General features: G+C 39.0%; 1 protein-coding gene across 3 annotated transcripts in view; it reads left to right on the plus strand.

Moving 5' to 3' along the window:
• LOC126469986 (extended synaptotagmin-2-B) overlaps positions 1 to 18622 on the plus strand; it is a 182197-nt gene that overhangs the window by 35414 nt on the left and 128161 nt on the right. For all 3 annotated transcript variants that reach the window (XM_050097431.1, XM_050097433.1, XM_050097432.1), the window contains exons 6-7: positions 15752 to 15897; positions 17009 to 17129. In XM_050097431.1, the coding sequence (XP_049953388.1) occupies positions 15752 to 15897; positions 17009 to 17129 (267 nt within the window). The remainder of the gene's footprint in view (positions 1 to 15751; positions 15898 to 17008; positions 17130 to 18622) is intronic.

Below are 18622 nucleotides of genomic sequence, written 5' to 3' on the forward strand. Positions count from 1 at the left end.
GATACCATGTTTAATCTTCCACGATAGTATGGGACAGGAAACAATACTCTTCACAGTGATACACTTCTGGGTGCTGCAGTGATGTTAACATTCTGTTCAACTCCTGCTTCTCCATCAGGCTGTGGCGCAACCCCTGCTCACAGATTTTCTGGAGCTTCAGAGGCTCTGTCATGATGGCATTAGTGGTACTGTGACTAATGCACAACATGAGCCGAATGTCATCTGCCATTGATCATTTCTGATGGCAGCATCTACCGCAACAGTGACAGAAAGGGTAATGACACAATGAGCCTGTCCTGGCCAACTATTGTCTTTCAATGGTACCTCACCTTCTCGAAATCTTTTATTCCTGGCAAACAGACATGCATATGACGTATTGTGTTCGCCATACACAACAGACTTTCAGGCATGAATTTCACTTCCTGACATTTCTTCTGCCGTCATGAATTGCACTACACCTCATTATTCTTTTTTCCTTGTCTCCATAGGAAAGTCTCGTGTACGTACGACTCAGTGATGACAGCATAGGTGGGGGTGGTGGGATCACTCGTGGGAAAATTCCGGTAGTTGTGGGTGTTAGAGCTGTACCTTTTTTAGATTGAAGTCAGCTGATAGGTATTCCTGCTTAAGGGAAGTCTCTCTAACAAAGAAACCACTTTCGACAAAGCTTAGGTATCCGATTAATGAGGGAATTAGTATATTTCGTCAAAATATACAAGGTATTAGAGATAAAGTTCGTGAACTGCTTATAGATGTTAACTCTGAAATTATTGGTATATCTGAACACTTCTTAACTAAGGAGATAATTCAGAGGCTTCCTTTACCAGGATACAGGTTGGCTGGCAGCTTTTCTAGGAGCTCTTTGCGGTGTGGGGGAGTAGCCATGTATGTGAAAAACGGTATCCCATTTGAGTCAATTGATGTTTCAAAGTACTGCACTGAAAAGGTGTTTGAATGTTGTGCAGCTGTGGTTAAATTTAGTGGAGCTAAACTTCTTACTGTTGTTATTTATAGATCCCCAGACTCCGATTTCACAAAGTTTTTGCTAAAGCTAAAGGAGGTTCTTGGTTCACTTTATAGGAAATACAAAAAGTTAGTTATATGTGGTGACTTCAATATTGATTGTATAAGTGATTGTGCAAGGAAAAGGATGCTGGTAGACCTCCTTAATTCATATAATCTTATGCAAACCGTATTCTTTCCAGCGAGAGTGCAAGGGAACAGTAGAACAACCATAGACAATATTTTAGTTCATTCCTCATTACTAGAAGGGCATTCTGTTAGCAAAAAGGTGAATGGCCTTTCAGATCATGATGCACAAATTTTAACTCTAAAAGATTTTTGTGCTGCAACACATGTTAAATATAGTTATCAACTTTTTAGGAGAGCTGATCCAGTTGCTGTAGAGACCTTTGTAAACATTATCAAGGAACAAGAGTGGCGAGATGTTTATAGTGCTGATACAGTAGATGATAAATATAATGCTTTCCTCAAGACTTTTCTCGTGCTCTTTGAAAGTTGCTTTCCGTTAGAACGTTCAAAACAGGGTACTAGCACAAACAGGCAGCCTGGGTGGCTGACTAAAGGGATAAGAATATCGTGTAGAACAAAGTGACAATTATATCAAAACGTTAGAAACAGTCACAATCTAAATGCAGCAGCCCATTACAAACAGTATTTTAAGGTGCTTAAAAAAGTTATTAGGAAGGCAAAATGTATGTGGTATGCAGATAGAATAGCTAAGTCTCACGATAAAATTAAAACCATATGGTCAGTCGTAAAGGAAGTGGCTGGTCTGCAGAGACAGGTCGAGGATATAGAATCAGTGCGTAGTGGGAATGTCCGTGTTACTGATAAGTCGCATATATATATATATACAGTATTTAATAATCACTTTCTGAATATAGTAGGTGAACTAAATAGAAACCTAGTCCCAACAGGGAATCATGTAGCGCTCATAGAAAAAAGTGTTCCGAGACTGTTACCTGAAATGCTCCTCCATGATACTGACAAGAGGGAGACTGAGTTAATAATTAAATCACTAAAGAGCAAAAACTCTCATGGATATGACGGGGTATCCAGCAGAATACTAAAGTATTGTTCTATGTATGTTAGCCCAGTACTTAGTCATATCTGTAACTTTTCCTTTAGGAGTGGTCGGTTTCCTGATCGATTAAAGTACTCAGTAGTGAAGCCACTTTATAAAAAGGGAGACAGGGATAATGTTGACAATTATAGACCTATTTCTATGCCATCGGTGTTTGCTAAAGTTATCGAGAGGGTTGTATATACAAGGTTACGGGAGCATTTAAATTCACATAATTTGCTGTCAAATGTACAGTTTGGTTTTAGAAATGGCTTAACAACTGAAAATGCTATATTCTCTTTTCTCTGTGAGGCTTTGGACGGATTAAATAAAAGGTTGCGAGCGTTAGGTGTTTTTTGATTTAACGAAGGCTTTTGACTGTGTTGACCACAAAATATTACTGCAGAAGTTGGACCACTATGGAGTAAGGGGAGTAGCTTACAGTTGGTTCGCCTCTTACTTTAAGAACAGAAAGCAGAAGGTAATTCTCCGCAATATTGAGAGTGGTAGTGATGTTCAGTCCCAATGGGGCACTGTTAAGTGGGGCGTTCCCCAAGGGTCGGTGCTGGGGCCACTGCTGTTTCTTATTTATATGAATGATATGCCTTCTAGCATTACAGGTGATTCAAAAATATTTCTGTTTGCTGATGACACCAGCTTGGTAGTGAAGGATCTTGTGTGTAATATTGAAACATTATCAAATGACGTAGTTCATGAAATCAGTTTGTGGCTTGTGGAAAATAATTTGATGCTAAATCACAGTAAGACTCAGTTTTTACAGTTTCTAACTCACCATTCAACAAGAACTGATATTTTGATAAGACAGAATGGGCATATTATAAGCGAGACGGAACAGTTCAAGTTCCTAGGCATTCGGATAGATAAGTAAGCTGTTGTGGAAAGCCCATGTTCAGGATCTTGTTCAGAAACTAAATGCTGCTTTATTTACCATTAGAACAGTATCTGAAATAAGGGACATTTCAACACGAAAAGTAGTCTACTTCACATATTTTCATACGCTTATGTCATATGGTATTATTTTTTGCGGTAATTCTTCTGATTCAAAAAGGGTATTTTTGGCTCAAAAACAGGCTGTTCGAGCTATGTGTGGTGTAAGTTCGAAAACCTCTTGTCAACCCCTATTCAATAGTCTGGGAATTTTGACACTGCCCTCGCAGTATATAATTTCTTTAATGTCGTTTGTTGTTAGCAATATTAGCTGATTCCCAAGAGTTAGCAGCTTTCACTCAGTTAATACTAGGCAGAAATCAAATCTGCATGTGGAATGCACTTCCTTGACTCTTGTGCAGAAAGGAGTGCAGTATTCTGCTGCATCCATTTTCAGTAAGCTACCACAAGAACTCAAAAATCTTAGCAGTAGCCCAAACACTTTTAAGTCTAAACTGAAAAGTTTCCTCGTGGCTCACTCCTTCTATTCTGTCGAGGAGCTCCTGGAAGAGCTAAAAAATTAAGCAAATTCCAGTGTTACATTGTTGATTTTCTTTATTTAAACTTACGACTTGTCGCCTGAATATGTTTCTTATATTTCATTTTATCTGTTTCTACAATCGTGTTATAATTTCATGTATTGACTCGTTCCATGACCATGGAGACTTCTCCTTAATGTGATCCCACGGAACAATAAATAAATAAATAAACTGATCTCACATTGAGCATATCTAATAGACAAATGGTACAGAGGTGAATGTTCACACAGTTACTTCTGATCCCCAAGGGAGGACACTTCTATACACACGTCGGCCTGCGTTGGTTGGTTGGTTGGTTTAAAACAGGGGGGAGGGACCAAACTGCTAGGTCATCGGTCCCTCGTTCCAATTAAAATAATTCCACAAGGGTGGGAGTAAAATAATCAAGACATACAAAACACAGCTGGAAGAAAGCACAAGAATGACAGTAGGGCAACAAACACTAAAATGGACAAAATCAGACAAGAAAACCACAGAGAGATGCAAGAAACATGTAGAAGGGATCAAAGCAAGAGAGCAGATTACCATGGTTGGCTGACCATGAGAATAAAAAGAAGCCAGCCACTCTGCAACACATTAAAATGTGCACCCTAAAAGCACTAGGGTGGAGGACACAAAGGACATGCGCTGAAACTCAGATCAATTGATAAAACCCACCCTTATGAATAAAGTGTAAAACTAAAGCTGCGGTTGAGGCATTGTCAGTCACCCAACACCAAAGGTAGGACGCTGGGAAAGTGAAAAGCCCACCGCAGAGTGGCTAAAAGTGCGCAGTCCAGCAAGAGGTGGACGACCATCATTTGTGAACCACAGTGACACCGAAGTGGGTCCTCGCAACGGGTAACCATGCGTTAGCCATGTATGGCCAGTGCAGAGCCGGCAGAGGAAAACTGATTCCCTACGAGAGGATCTCATGGAAGACTTCCACACATTCGTAGTCTCCTTAATGACACGCAGTTTGTTGTGCATACTCAGTGTGCCATTCCATCTCCCAAAGCCAAAAAACCCTGCGGCATAAGAGAGAACACAGGTCAGTTTCAGAGATGCCCATCTCCAGAAGCGGTTTCTGTGTAGCCTCTTTGACCACCCTGTCGGCAAGTGCATTGCCTGGGATTCCCACATGTCCTGGGGTCCACAAAAACACCACTGAACAACGGGTCCATTCCAAGGCATAGATGGACTCCTGAATGGATGCTACCAAAGGATGGCAAGGGTAGCATTGGTCGATAGCTTGTAGGCTGCTCAAGGAGTCAGTACACAGGAGAAATGACTGCCAGGGCATGAGCGAATGTGCTCAAGAGCACAAGATATGGCCGCCAGCTCTGCAGTGAGAACACTGCAGCCATCTGGCAAGGAATTCTGTTCAATATGGCCTACACGAACATACACAAAGCCTACGTGACCATCAGCCATCGAGCCATCAGTGTAAACCACTTCATGGTCCCGGTACATGTTGAGAATCGAGAGGAAGTGATAGCAGAGAGCCACAGGCTTAACGGAGTCCTTAGGGCCATGTGAAAGGTCCAGAAGAATCTGCGGCCTAGGTGTACACCATGGAGGTGTACGTGAATGGACCTTGAGGAGAGGTGGTAACAGAAAGGACTCCAGTTCAGACAGAAGGGACCAGACATGAACCAAAATTGTAAGCCCTGACCTGGGCCGCCGATGCGGGAGATGAACCACCGTGGTTGGGAAAAGGAGACAGTAATTCGGATGCGCAGGAGAACTACGAATTTGTGCAACATAACTGGCGAGCAGTTGTGCACACCTAACCTTCAATGGAGGGACTCCGGCCTCCACCAGGACACTGGTCGTTGGACTCATTCTAAAAGCTCCCCTCACTAGGCGAAAGCACTGGGTCAAGTAAACGCAGCACTGAGGGCGCCGCCAAATCGTAAACCAGACTTCCATAGTCACGGCAGAATTGAACAAGGGTGATCTGCACCCCAGTTGGTGTTGCTGAGGCAGCAGAGGGCATTGAGGTGCTGCCAGCACTTCTGCTTGAGCTGACGAAAGTGAGGTAGCCAAGTCAATCAGGTGTCAAAAACCAGTCCTAAGAATTGATATGCCTCCACTGCAGTGAGTGGATCGTCATTAAGGTAAAGATGTGGTTCTGGGTGAACGGTGCGACGCCGACAGAAATGCATGACACCAGACTTTGTGGCTGGAAACTGGAAGCCGTGGGCTAGAGCCCATGACTGTGCTTTGTGAATGGCTCCCTGATTCAGCCCAGAAGGTCAGATGGAAGTCTGTTATTAAACATGGTTCCTATTGTATGTGGACGATGGTCTGCAACCTTTTTTACTTACAATTCTGTGAAAGTTTTCCCTTCCTCGTGTATTGTACCTGTGTATATTACTGTTTATTACATTATATCCTGGATTTTATTTTACAAACTTTATTGCCTACAGGGTGTACGTAGAGTAGATGGTTAGTATTTTATGTTTTCTGAAGATTTCTGTACAAGGCTCCCTCCTGTTTACCTTAGCTACTGCTCTTACTGCCATTTTTTGTAGTCTGAAGAGCCTGCCTGTATAAACAGCTGGTGCCCCCACCCCATATCTCGGTACCATACTGAAGGTGTGACTGTATCACTCTGAAGTATGTCTCGAGCTATCATGATCAAGGAAGACTGAGATGCTTTTCAGTAGATACACATTTGTACTGATTTTCTTACAAATGTGGTCTCTATGTTCTTTCCACGACAGGTCTTTGTCAACAGTTATACCCAAAAAAATTTGTTTATGTAGCTTAGGGCAAATGTTCTACTTATGTTCTGATTATGGCTAAGCATAAATTGCAGTTTAACTGTCTTCTCTTTGTTTATAAGCAGCTTATTTGCAGTAAGATAACTTTACAGAAAATTATAATTGATTTCACTACTGTGTGTAGTAGTTTGTGAAAATTATAATTGATTTCACTACTGTGTGTAGTAGTTTGTGTATCATGGCCCCATCTGACAAAAAATGTTTCATCAGCATAGCTTACAACCTTGGAGTTTTGGGGTTAAATTAAATCATTAACATACATGAGAAACAGAAAAGGCCCCAATATACTTCTTTGGGACACACCACATTAAAGTATCTTGTGAGTTGATTTGGTTGTTACCAACTGTTCATTCCTTTTATAAGCTAGCTTGATGTGATATTTCCAGTGTGTTAGATAGGAGGTAAGTAGTTGTAAGGCTATCCCTCTCATCCCATATGCTTCTAATTTATGCAATAGAACTGTATGATTCACAGTGTCAAAAGCTTTACTCGTATCCAAGAAGATGTCTGTTACCTTGTCTCCTTCATCTGGCTTGTTTAATATTTCACGTATAAAAATTGCTGCTGTTGCAGTAGAGCTTCCTGTTCTAAAACCATGTTGTAGATTGTTTAAGAGATTATGTTTGATGAAATAGGCCTCAAATTGATTTAATATTACTTTCTCTAATAATTTCCCAAGCTCTGAAGTTAATGATATTGGCCTATCGTTTCTCATGTCAATTTTTATTCCCTTCTTTTACACCAGTAGGATTACAAATCATTTTCAAAAGATCAGAGAAATCTCCATGGCAGAGGGAAATATTTATTAGATGTGTCAGAGACTTCACTAATTATGCTCTGAATTCCTTTAGCAGCTTATGTGAAATGTCATCCCAGCCACAAGACATTTTAGCTTTAAGTTTTGAAATGATTGCTAAGAGGTCCACCATTTACACTGGGTGCTCAGTCATGTGTTTCATTTGTGCTAATTGTATTTAACATTGTATGAATGAATTTCTCACACACTGCTTTTGGGTCATCTGTTATGTCATCATTTTCTTTTAATGTTATGCTGGTATGTTCATGAGCCTGCTGTTTTCCACATTCTTTATATATTATTTTTCAGGCTGTTTTACTGACACAGGTTGAGTTGCTTCTTTGATAGGTGTATTTATGACCTTTAAGGTTAGTCAAGGAATCTTTGTATTTTTTTCTGAGCAGTTCTATTTTGTGAAATAGTATAGTAATTTAGTATCCCTAAAGAGTATGTAACAGTCTTTCATGTTCTCTCTCTTTCAGTGGTTTCTTGTGGGGAAATTCTCAGATTTGTGACTGATAGTGTTGTGAATTTGTTTTACTAAAGAACGTGTTACATTTAATGTCTTATTGAATTGTTTACAGATTTTTTTCCCATTTATCATTCACATTTGTTGCATTGCAAACAGGTTCCCATTTTTCATTGCCTAATGCCCTCTTAAGTTGATTAAAATTACTTTTTCTTTTATGCATAAACATATCACTTGTAGTTATATCTACATTCCATACATCAATTTACATGTAGCCAGATATGTCATTTTCTGTGGTGGTACGTTTAAGTTCTCCTTTTATTATGTTTATGAGAATATGGTCAATGCATGTCTGTCTTTCTACAGTAACTCTTGTATAGGTTCTGATTTTATGTGATAATAGTTATAACACTGAAGTAAGTCAACATAATGTACAAATAATTATTGTTATTATTTAAAGAGTGTGTGTTGATATCACCAACAAACAACCCTTTTTTTTTATATATGCTTATGTCTTCTCCAACAGACAATTGAAAAATTCTTCATAACTGCTTCCAAGTGACCTATGCAGAGCTGCTATAATCAGACTGCTGTTTCCTAGTTTTAAATTTATTGTTGCAACCTCAGATACAATTTCATTACTCGGATCATCAATACAATTGACTTTTTCACTTGCTATGAAGAAATTCGGTTTTGATTCATTTAGGTATATGTCCAAGTGCTCTGCTTTATTCATTATATACTGAACATTCTGGTATGTAAGGATTAAATTGCTATGTTTTACTCAAAAAAAAAACGTCCCTATTATCTTTGTAATTGATAATATTGCTTACTTTCTCACATAAAAGTGCCTTTCCTTTGAAATTTAGATTTGGTATTTGTTCATTTTACCTAATCCACTGTTCTACATTTTACAAACGAAGCACACAGCTGTTTGATTTTGATGTTCGTTTTTCATACCTTCTTATTGACACACACATTGTACAGGGTGTATCAGAAAAAAATCGTCAGATTTAAAAAGAAGTCATAACTGTTGTGTTATTTGCGATATGTGCATGAACAACGTACTGTTGGAAAGAGCAAACTCTTGAGTTTTACATGGTTCCCACTAGGTAGCAACAGTGAGTGCCCACCTCAGTTCTAGTAAAAATGGTGCCGGGACAACAGAAAGCATTTTGTGTTCTACATTTTGCGCAGTGCGGATCAGTAGTAACTGTTCAGTGTGACTTTCGTACTAGGTATGGTGTGGATCCTTCTGCAGCACAGGGCATTAGACAATGGCATGAACAATTCCAAGAAATAGGTTGTTTGTGTAAAGGCAAATCGCCAGGCCGTCCCCGAGCGTCTGACACAGATGTTGAACGCGTCCACCCATGTTCCTTGAAGCACATATCTCAATATGCTTGAGAACATTATTTTCCCACAGTTGTCGACTAATTTGAATGACTTCATTTACCAACAGGGTGGGGCACCACCACACTAGCTTGTGGAAGTGTGTAAATTTTTAAATCAAAGGATTACTGAAAGATGGGTCAGTTGCACTGGACCAGGCGATTCAGCTTTACATTACTGGCCTCCAAGGTCACCAGACCTGATTGTATGTGATTATTTCTTGTGGGGGTTTATAAAAGACTCTGTTTATGTGCCTCCGTTACAAACAACAATGCATGAACTGAGACATCGTATAACAGCAGCTGTTGAATGGAAGCTGTATCTCAAGACATGCTCACTGCAATGTGGGAACAATTTGAATACCGCATTGACATAGGCTGTGCATCTCAAGAGGGGTCATATTGAACACCTATGAAAGGTATGAAAAAAGTTTCAAGTTTCCTGTTCATCAAAAAACAAAATTCATCATATGTTTATTAGTTTCAGAAATATAGACATGTCAAATTGGATGATTCTTTTTGATACATGCAGTATATTAGGTCATGCATTTGAGGTAGCATTGTAACTATAGTGTTTCAAGATTTGTTAGCTTCTAAGAACTTTTCCAGGCTTGCTAAGCAATTTTGTGCCTCTTTTTCGTGTGACATTGCTGGCACTTGCTATGCATATGACATTTTCAGTGTCATCTTTCATTTCTTCCTGCGGGTCGACATCCGTAACCTTTTTCATTCTTGCAACCAGGTTTACTATTCCCATTGCTTGGAAGTCTTTGTTATTGTCGTGTAAAATACTCTCCAGGTTTCTGCCATGGTTGTCTGTTAAAAAACGAACGCAGTACCTTTTTGGTGACTGATTCTTGGTTCTGTTGTCACTCTCTCTTCCTTTTGTTTGGTTCGCTCCACTGCTGTGTTGTTTATGAACTTTGATGCCATCATGCTTCACACTTTCATGTTTGTCACTAACGCTTGCTTCAGTAATAATTGCATTCCTCTTATTCGGAAGAGTTTGACTATTGTCCGTAAATGTACACAATTTTCATAGCGTTAACGGTTGGCAACACTTTCTAAATGTTAGGTTTTTTATCTTCATATTTGGAACAGTTCATTATCACACAAAATTATATGCAATTTTCATGAAGGCTCACACTTTCCAAATATAATTTTTTTTTCATATCACTCATTAGGGTGTTAATTGGGTCTAGGTTCAATCACTACAAAACTATGTCTAAAAGGTAGTGAAATGTAGGTGGTGGGTACTTTAACCTGAGTGGCATATGTTGATACTGATAGTGTCCTGAAGAGACCATAAAATCCTGTCTTCAGCTGGTTCTCTAGTGCTACTTCTGATTATAACCACTCCACAGAGCCATGGTGGTACAATATATGCTTGCTTCATGTTACGCCCCGTCGACAACGAGGTCATTAGAGACGGAGCGCAAGCTCAGATTAGGGAAGGATGGGGAAGGAAATCGGCCGTGCCCTTTCAAAGGAACCATCCCGGCGTTTGCCTGAAACGATTTAGGGAAACCTAAGTCAGGATGGCTGGAGACGGGATTGAACCGTCGTCCTCCCGAATGCGAGTCCAGTGTGCTAACCACTGCGCCACCTCGCTCGATGGGGGGGGGGGGGGGGGGGACATTTTTAATGTCCTAATAAATGAACGGTCATTAGAGACAACTGTAATGTTATGATTCAATGGTTTTTCCTGGTGTATAATAGGAATGAAAATTTCTCAGATGAGCAGATCATCATGGCAAACTTGTGCAGTACATCATTCTGTTCTGTACCCTCAGTATTTTTAAGTCTATTCTGTTGTGTAATCTTTGATTTTCTTTAGTAAAACAAATTCACAATGCTATCAATCACAAATCTGAGAATTTCCCTCCAGAAACCACTGAAAGAGAGAGAACATGAAAGACTGTTACATACTCTTTAGGGATACTAAATTACAATACTATTTCACAAAATAGAACTGCTCAGAAAAAAATACAAAGATTCCTTGACTAACCTTAAAGGTCATAAATACACCTATCAAAGAAGCAACTCGACCTGTGTCAGTAAAACAGCCTGAAAAATAATATACGAGGGCCGTTCAGAAAGTAACCTCCGGTTGATTTAAAAAAATACACCAAGTTAAATAAAAATATTTTAATATATACATCTTACAACTACATCTTTGCACTATTTTTCTACATAGTCTCCATAGCGATTGAGGCACTTATCGTATCTCTTCACAAGCTTTGAAATTCCTTCTGCATAAAAATCACCCGCTTGTGCCTGGAGCCAGCCTGTGACCGCATCTTTGAGCTCTTCGTCGTCATCAAACCGCTGTGACCCGAGCCATTTCTTCAAATGCATGAAGAGGTGATAATCACTTGGCGCCAGGTCTGGGCTGTAAGGTGGATGGTTGATAACGTCCCACTTGAAGGACTCAAGAAGGGCCGTTGTTCTGCGAGCAGAGTGAGGACGGGCGTTATCGTGCAAAAAAACGATACCGGAAGTCAGCATACCACGGCGTTTGTTCTGTATAGCCCGTCGTAACTTTTTTATTGTTTCACAGTACACGTCTTGATTAATGGTCGTACCATGTTCCATGAATTCAACCAACAACACCCCTTTGGCATCCCAAAACACCGTTGCCATCAGTTTTCTGGCAGAAAAATCTTGCGAGGCTTTCTTTGGTTTGGTAGGCGAATTTGAATGTTCCCACATCTTTGATTGTTCTTTTGTCTCAGGCTTCACATACTTAATCCAGGTTTCGTCACCGGTCACGATTCTGTTTAACAATGGTTCTCCTTCGTCCTCATAACGTGACAGAAAGTCTAATGCAGAGGCCATTCTTTGAGTTTTGTGGTGGTCGGTAAGAATTTTGGGCACCCATCGTGCACAGAACTTACGGTAACCCAATCTTGCTGTCACTATCTCGTACAAGAGAGTCTTAGAAATCTGTGGAAAACCAGTAGACAACTCCGACATTAAGAAACATCGATTTTCACGAACTTTTGCATCAACTGTCTGAATGAGTTCGTCAGTCACCAATGATGGTCTACCACTCCTATCTTCATCATGAACGTTTTCTCGTCCACTTTTAAATAAACGTACCCATTCACGGACAACTCCTTCACTCATAACTCTTGGTCCGTACACGGCACAAAGCTGACGATGAATAGCTGCTGCAGAATATCCTTTGGCTGTAAAAAACCTTATGACAGCACGCACTTCACATTTGGCGGGGTTTTCTATTGCAGCACACATTTCAAACTGCCACAAAAACTAAACTAGCGCAGGTACGACGTTCACTCTACCATGGCTTGATGCCGACTGACCTGTTGAGTGCGTGAACGCACAGATGGCGTCGCTAATCCCCCCACAACCCGCACTGTGACCAATCGGAGGTTACTTTCTGAACCGCCCTCGTATAAAGAATGTGGAAAACAGCAGGCTCATGAACATACCAGCATAACATTAAAAGAAAATGACGACATAACAGATGACCCAAAAGCAGTGTGTGAGAAATTCATTCATACAATGTTTGATTTCAATTATCCAATTTTGGTCTACATTTCTGCTATTTAAGCAAACAGATAAGAAGATCCAAACTTTATAGAGATGATACTCCGATTCGTGGATAATAAGGTTTCACATAATTTTAATTACAAATTATTTCATTTTCTTGCTGACAGCACTATTTTTGTGAGATTGTAGTGGTTCAGCCACACACCAGACCAACAACTCATGTGGAGACTGTTGTGATGCTAACAGAAACAGAAGTTAGAGAATGAGTGCCACTAATGGCTGAGCAGCCCATCTGCATCCACCGGGCCAGAATAGGTCCTGACAGCAGACCACTTCCTATTACACAGACAGCTGCAGAAATGCACCATTAATCCACAGCATGAAGTAACCCAGCCCTCTGCTACAGTAGACAGCTGCAATGGAAATTCTACACCAGCATTATTTTAGCATTTGGTTGGAGGATTTCGTCAGTAAGAGGGCTGCATGCCCCTCGGCTTGTTGTGAAATCTTGTCCGCAGCTGATACCGCAATAATGTTGAGTGATTATAAAAGTTATCCTGTCACTGTATAAAATGTTAATTTCAAATTATGATGGCCGGGAAAATGGGAATTTGACAGTGATCGCTTATTCTTGTAAATCACCCCAGTACATACCCAGAAATAGTGCTGAGCTATATTGTTTGGAAACTGTTTTATGAACTTGAATGAAAATGAAATAAAAAATTTCTAGTTCTCCTCTTCTTGACTGGTCTCCAAAGCTGGTCCCAAAAACTATTAATATAAACATCATCTTCACAGTGTACATCACAGCATTAAATTTATCAAATTGATGTAACATTTTTCAGCTCATAGCCGCACAAATAGTTTCACCATGTATAACGGGTTTCATTTTTGTATATCTGCTAGTGTCAATATAGACATAAAAAAATCATGAGTGACAATTTGGCAAAGCTACTGCAGTACATATTATAAAACTGCACATAAGAGCTTACTCAAAACAAGGTGCTACACATGTGAAAATAGCACGTATTTTTGTCTTTGTAGCTCCTTCCTTGGGTGTGTTGTTATTGTCTGTTTCATAATATGCACACTCATATGCAAAACTTATGGACAAAAGCAACTTTTGGATGATGTGTCACTGCCATGTAACGTTGATAGCTCTATGAAACTTGGACCCTACGTCAAAAGAACTGCTAACTTATAATACAGAAAGTAACTTAAATAAACACACAATGGAACAAATAGAAATGACACTTTTATTCAAACACTATTATAACACTGAAGTCACCATGATTTATGATGCTCCCCAAGACATTACAAAAGGTGCATCATTTTTCTTAATAAATAGTGTGATTACAATGAACAGCAATACGTGCTCTGCAACATGCTTCTGTTCTGGCCACATGATTAATGAAGAGTTCTTGTAACAGAACATTCCAGTCCGCCGACAGTGCGGTCGTCAAGTGCTGGATGGTCATTGGTGCATGTGAATGTGCTCCTTCCCTGTGGGTGCCTTTTTAGGGGCGCATTTGACTCTGACATCATTTTTAGGCATAATAATGTGTCACTTCATCAAACAGTGAAGGTGGAGGACTTCTTGGAGCAAGAGGATAATCGACAAATGGGCTGGCTTGCCTGTTCACCCCATTAAACCTCATACAGCACATGTGGGATGCATTGGGGAGATATATTGTAGCATGTCCAACTGCATTGACACCCGTCTAGCATTTGTCAACAGTGCTAGTGGATGAACCACAAGAACTCCTTACCAACCTTGTGGCCAGCATGGGAGCATGTTAGAGAGCTCGCATTGCTGTCCATGATGATGATCGCAAACCCTATTACATACAATGTCCCACCTTTTGTAGTGTCCAGGTTACTATCATATGTCACAGCTATTTTTGTGTCACTACTATCCTTGAATAAAAATATCACTCCTGTTCATCCCGTTGCATATTTCTTTCAGTTCCCTTCTGTACTATACAGTAGCAGTTCTTTCTATGCATGGTCAAAGTTTCGTTGAACTATTACTCTTAGTAAGAAAAGTTATTTTCATACTTAAGAACCTGTGTACTATATCAGCTAAGCATAACTGCTAATCATGATATTTGGTGTCCATATTTACACTAGAATATGTAAATTCTTGATATTGTTATTAGTCAAAACTAGTTGTGCAAGTAAGATGGCGACTCAGTAAATATTTCAGCCAAAGTGGAATAACGCCTCCCTCATACTATTAAAATTAGTAAAGGATAGGTGGTTAATAGCAACCATAAATGCAACATGGCAAAGTTTATTCAACACTATTTCCATCCATTCAGCCATCCATCCGCTCACTCAACCTCTTAGGAGTATAATTATTCAGTGGCTATAAGGTCATTGTGGAATCACTCTTGATGCCAGTTCACTGATGTGATACTGCAATAGTTTATAGTTATTATAACCATGGAATGAGAAAATAATTTCTTGTGTCTATGACAATATGCGCATCAAAACAGACATCCCATACAAGAGGCAGTGTTCATTCTAATTCATGACAAATTAATTATGTGATAAATGTTCATTTTATGTGTCATTGCTGAGGCAGTACTGTTTATACTTAGTGCAGCGATGGATAGAATATTGCCATGGGTTTACATTTGCACGAAATGCATGATTGTTGCGACTTGATGTGTCAACTTCCATCAATTTTCTCCCGTCTGCTTTTATTTGTTATTATAATTCCATTATTGTAAGCAGTCAGTGATGTAATATGTAGACTATCATTGTACAATATGAAAAACCCATTATTTCCTAGTGATACATACATTTCCCAGAAACATTCCATTTGATTTATATGGTCCAGTAGAGAATTAAGAGCCTTTTCCTCATGTATAATGGATTGTAGATACTGGATTTATGCATGAAGAGGATTGTACATATTTCAGGTTATTTCTTGTAATTTGTCATGAGTAAAAATAATTTTTGGGTTGTTTGAAGACTTTATCAAAAAAGAGTCGGAGAATAGTAGTTGATTTACAGTACACACTTTAAAATAAATAGATTGATTGTTTTCCCTTCTTTTTATAATATGGGATAAGCAAATATCTTCAAATTCTAGAACATTCCTGGGTGAGAAAACAACATTCCTAATGTCTCATTATGATCCGTATTATCCAAAAACTTAATGCATCAGTAGATTATCTTGCTGATAAAAAAATATGTTCATCCAATTACATAAACACTTCTCCATTTTAAGATACAAGGAAATGTGAGGACGGTGATGAGACCCCTCATAACCACAGTGCCACTGATTGGAGGACTTCAGGTATTTTTCTTGCGTCACCCAACAATAGACTTCAATTTAGTTGGTGTGGCTGATGTCCTGGATATGCCTGGCCTTAGGTATGTGCTCATTTAAGTTTATTAATTCTTGGTAAGGTGCTAAAATGAATTGACTCCTCCTTTGAGAGGATTTTGTTTTATTATCCTGAATGTTCTTGTTGATCTGTGGCTTCGTTATTTATCAGCTGAATGATTGCATTTGCCAATATTTCATAGGACTCAAAAATAATCCATTCTGTGCTAACAGAAGGCATGCCATTTTCCAGAACTTCTTAATCTTGTATGTGGGTTTAATCATAGTAAATGGTAGTATGGCAGACTGAAGATCTGTTGTTTTGATGTGCTGAAGTTTGATAGCTAGTAGATTGAATGAGTAATGGAATGAGCAAAGGGTGTGTTTTTTTTGGTTCTAGTTGGCATTGGGACCACCAGACCTTCTCCATGGACACTTATTTGGTTAATGTAAACCATTCTCACTGTATTTATTCATTTGATTATGTTGTGTTTAGGTCAGCATTATTTACACTACAGAAGTAAAAAAAAAAAATCTCCATGATGATGGAGAAATTCCTCAAAATCTAGGTACAGTGATATGTTGGTAATTAAATGGTTTCTATGTGTGATTTTTACATGTCTTTGTGTACATGACATCTTTACCTATTTCTACAAATAAATGCCATTAACTTAACTCCTCCAGACACAGAAGGAGCTGCTGTGTAGCCTGTGTCTCAGTGTAGCTGTTACGTTATACAGGCATTTGGACACTAAAGAATGAGACCATCTGTCTGTGAGATGTTGTTTAATGTTAATATCTACTGATAATTACCTGTATTGATACTTAAGTGAGATGTATATGCAAGGCAGACATAAAATTTATGTATCATATATTCAGCCAAATAAGTATGAAGAAAATATACTTACTAAGTGGTAGGTTGATAGGTAAATTAGAAACCAGCATTTTAATTTTTAGTTTCATCTACTAATGAGATCATTTACTGTTCTGACATCATGTGTTCCCTGTTTTAAGTGTATTTTTGCAGTGCAACACATGGTAGATTTTTTTTTTTTGTTTAATTAGCATATCGGTTACCTTTTTATATCATCTTTTGTAATCTAGTGACAACTTTACCCTTTCATATAGAATTAATTTACAGTGGTGTTATTTTTGTAGCGATCTCCTGCGACGCATTGTTGTAGAAGCTGTTGGAAACATTATGGTACTTCCAAACAAAATAGCAATTACGCTAAGTGATGCAGTCCCAGCATTGAGCTTGAAGATGCCAGACCCTGAGGTAATGCTTGTATATGTTAGTTCTGCTACATAAACTTAGGATTGGCTTGTGATAACCTGAATGAGTATGGAGAATCTGTCTGTGGAATAGTCATAGAGATGTACTTAATGATATTAGCCTTCTTTATTTGTTTGAAAGGTGTGACATGTTCATAGAAAGCCACCCATTATTCTAATAATTAGCATTTAAAATTCAATAATGTTAACTGATTTTGGACCTTTTACAGATAATTCCAATTACTACTTCAATGCACATAAATGTAAAATTTACTTTTAGACAAAACTTACCTCTATAACTAAGGTGTTAATAAATAAAATTTCTGTCTTGAAGCAATATTACATTTGAATGAAAGTTCTTGAGGAAACTGTTGGCGCTTTGTGTCTGATATGCATGAAATTTCAATAACAAACCAAGGTGTCATAAGCAGGCCCACTGATGAATTGATGCCTGGAGCTGGGAAAAGTGGCCTTTTATTCATGCAGGAATCACTCTCCCCTTAACCAGATCGAGGACAGGATCTCAGGCTTTTCCTGTGTTGGGATTAATAAGGTGTTCTCTAATTTTAATCTTAATTCATTCTTTTATGGTGGAATTCTGGAATTTAAAGGCCTGCGACAGCTTCATTTTGTTGAAAGTCATGGAGTGTCCCATAGCCAGACATTGTTCTGTGACCACTGACCATTTTGTCCCTGTTGTGCATAACGTTGATGTTCATAGCAACAGTCTCCCATGGTCTTTACCATTTGATCTATTTATTACAAACCATATTGACAAATTATCTGGTAAACTCCTGTCTTGTGGAGTTACAAATCATGCTTCATGCTGCCCAGGAGTTATCTAATTCTGCTGTACATACAGAACATGCATCATACCTTATTCTACTTCATAATGGTACTAACTGTACTCAAAAAATTGCCAGCATATGAAATAAAGGTGGTTATTCATGGATTTTCTGTCTTTTCCTAGTTTTTGTCCTCACTGCCCATTGGTATTGGTCGAAGAGTACAACATATTTGCTGGTTGGTATAACCATTGCTGCTGAATATAATTTTGAGGTATTCTGGTCCAGCTGTTAAGTGTCCTGTGCCTGACAGAACATCTCTTCTCAACACTATATAGTGGTAATTGTCAGCTTGAAGATACAGATTCTTATGAGGTGGTTTACAGTAAACTGTGTATCCTAATTTGCCATCCCTTTTTTCCTCCTGGTTGACACATCAAAAAATGAGTTTCCTTCCATCATGAGAGCTATATGGAGATATGTTAACCTTAGATGTTGTAAGAAATCTAGTTTGTCTTTCACAGCTGGCCAAGTTGCAAATGTGTTAACAGTGGCTACGTTGACCGACCACAATGGTGGATGGTGGAACTGGTTAAATTGTGGTCAAGGTGCCAGAATACGACCACTAAGGCAATGGTTGCGGTGGAGCTGTGAGTAGGTGCCTATTAGATGTCCACTGAGATATAAGAGAAGCAGCATTGGAAAACCATTC

Source organism: Schistocerca serialis, chromosome 3, assembly GCF_023864345.2.
Source record: "Schistocerca serialis cubense isolate TAMUIC-IGC-003099 chromosome 3, iqSchSeri2.2, whole genome shotgun sequence".
Lineage (NCBI taxonomy): Eukaryota > Metazoa > Arthropoda > Insecta > Orthoptera > Acrididae > Schistocerca > Schistocerca serialis.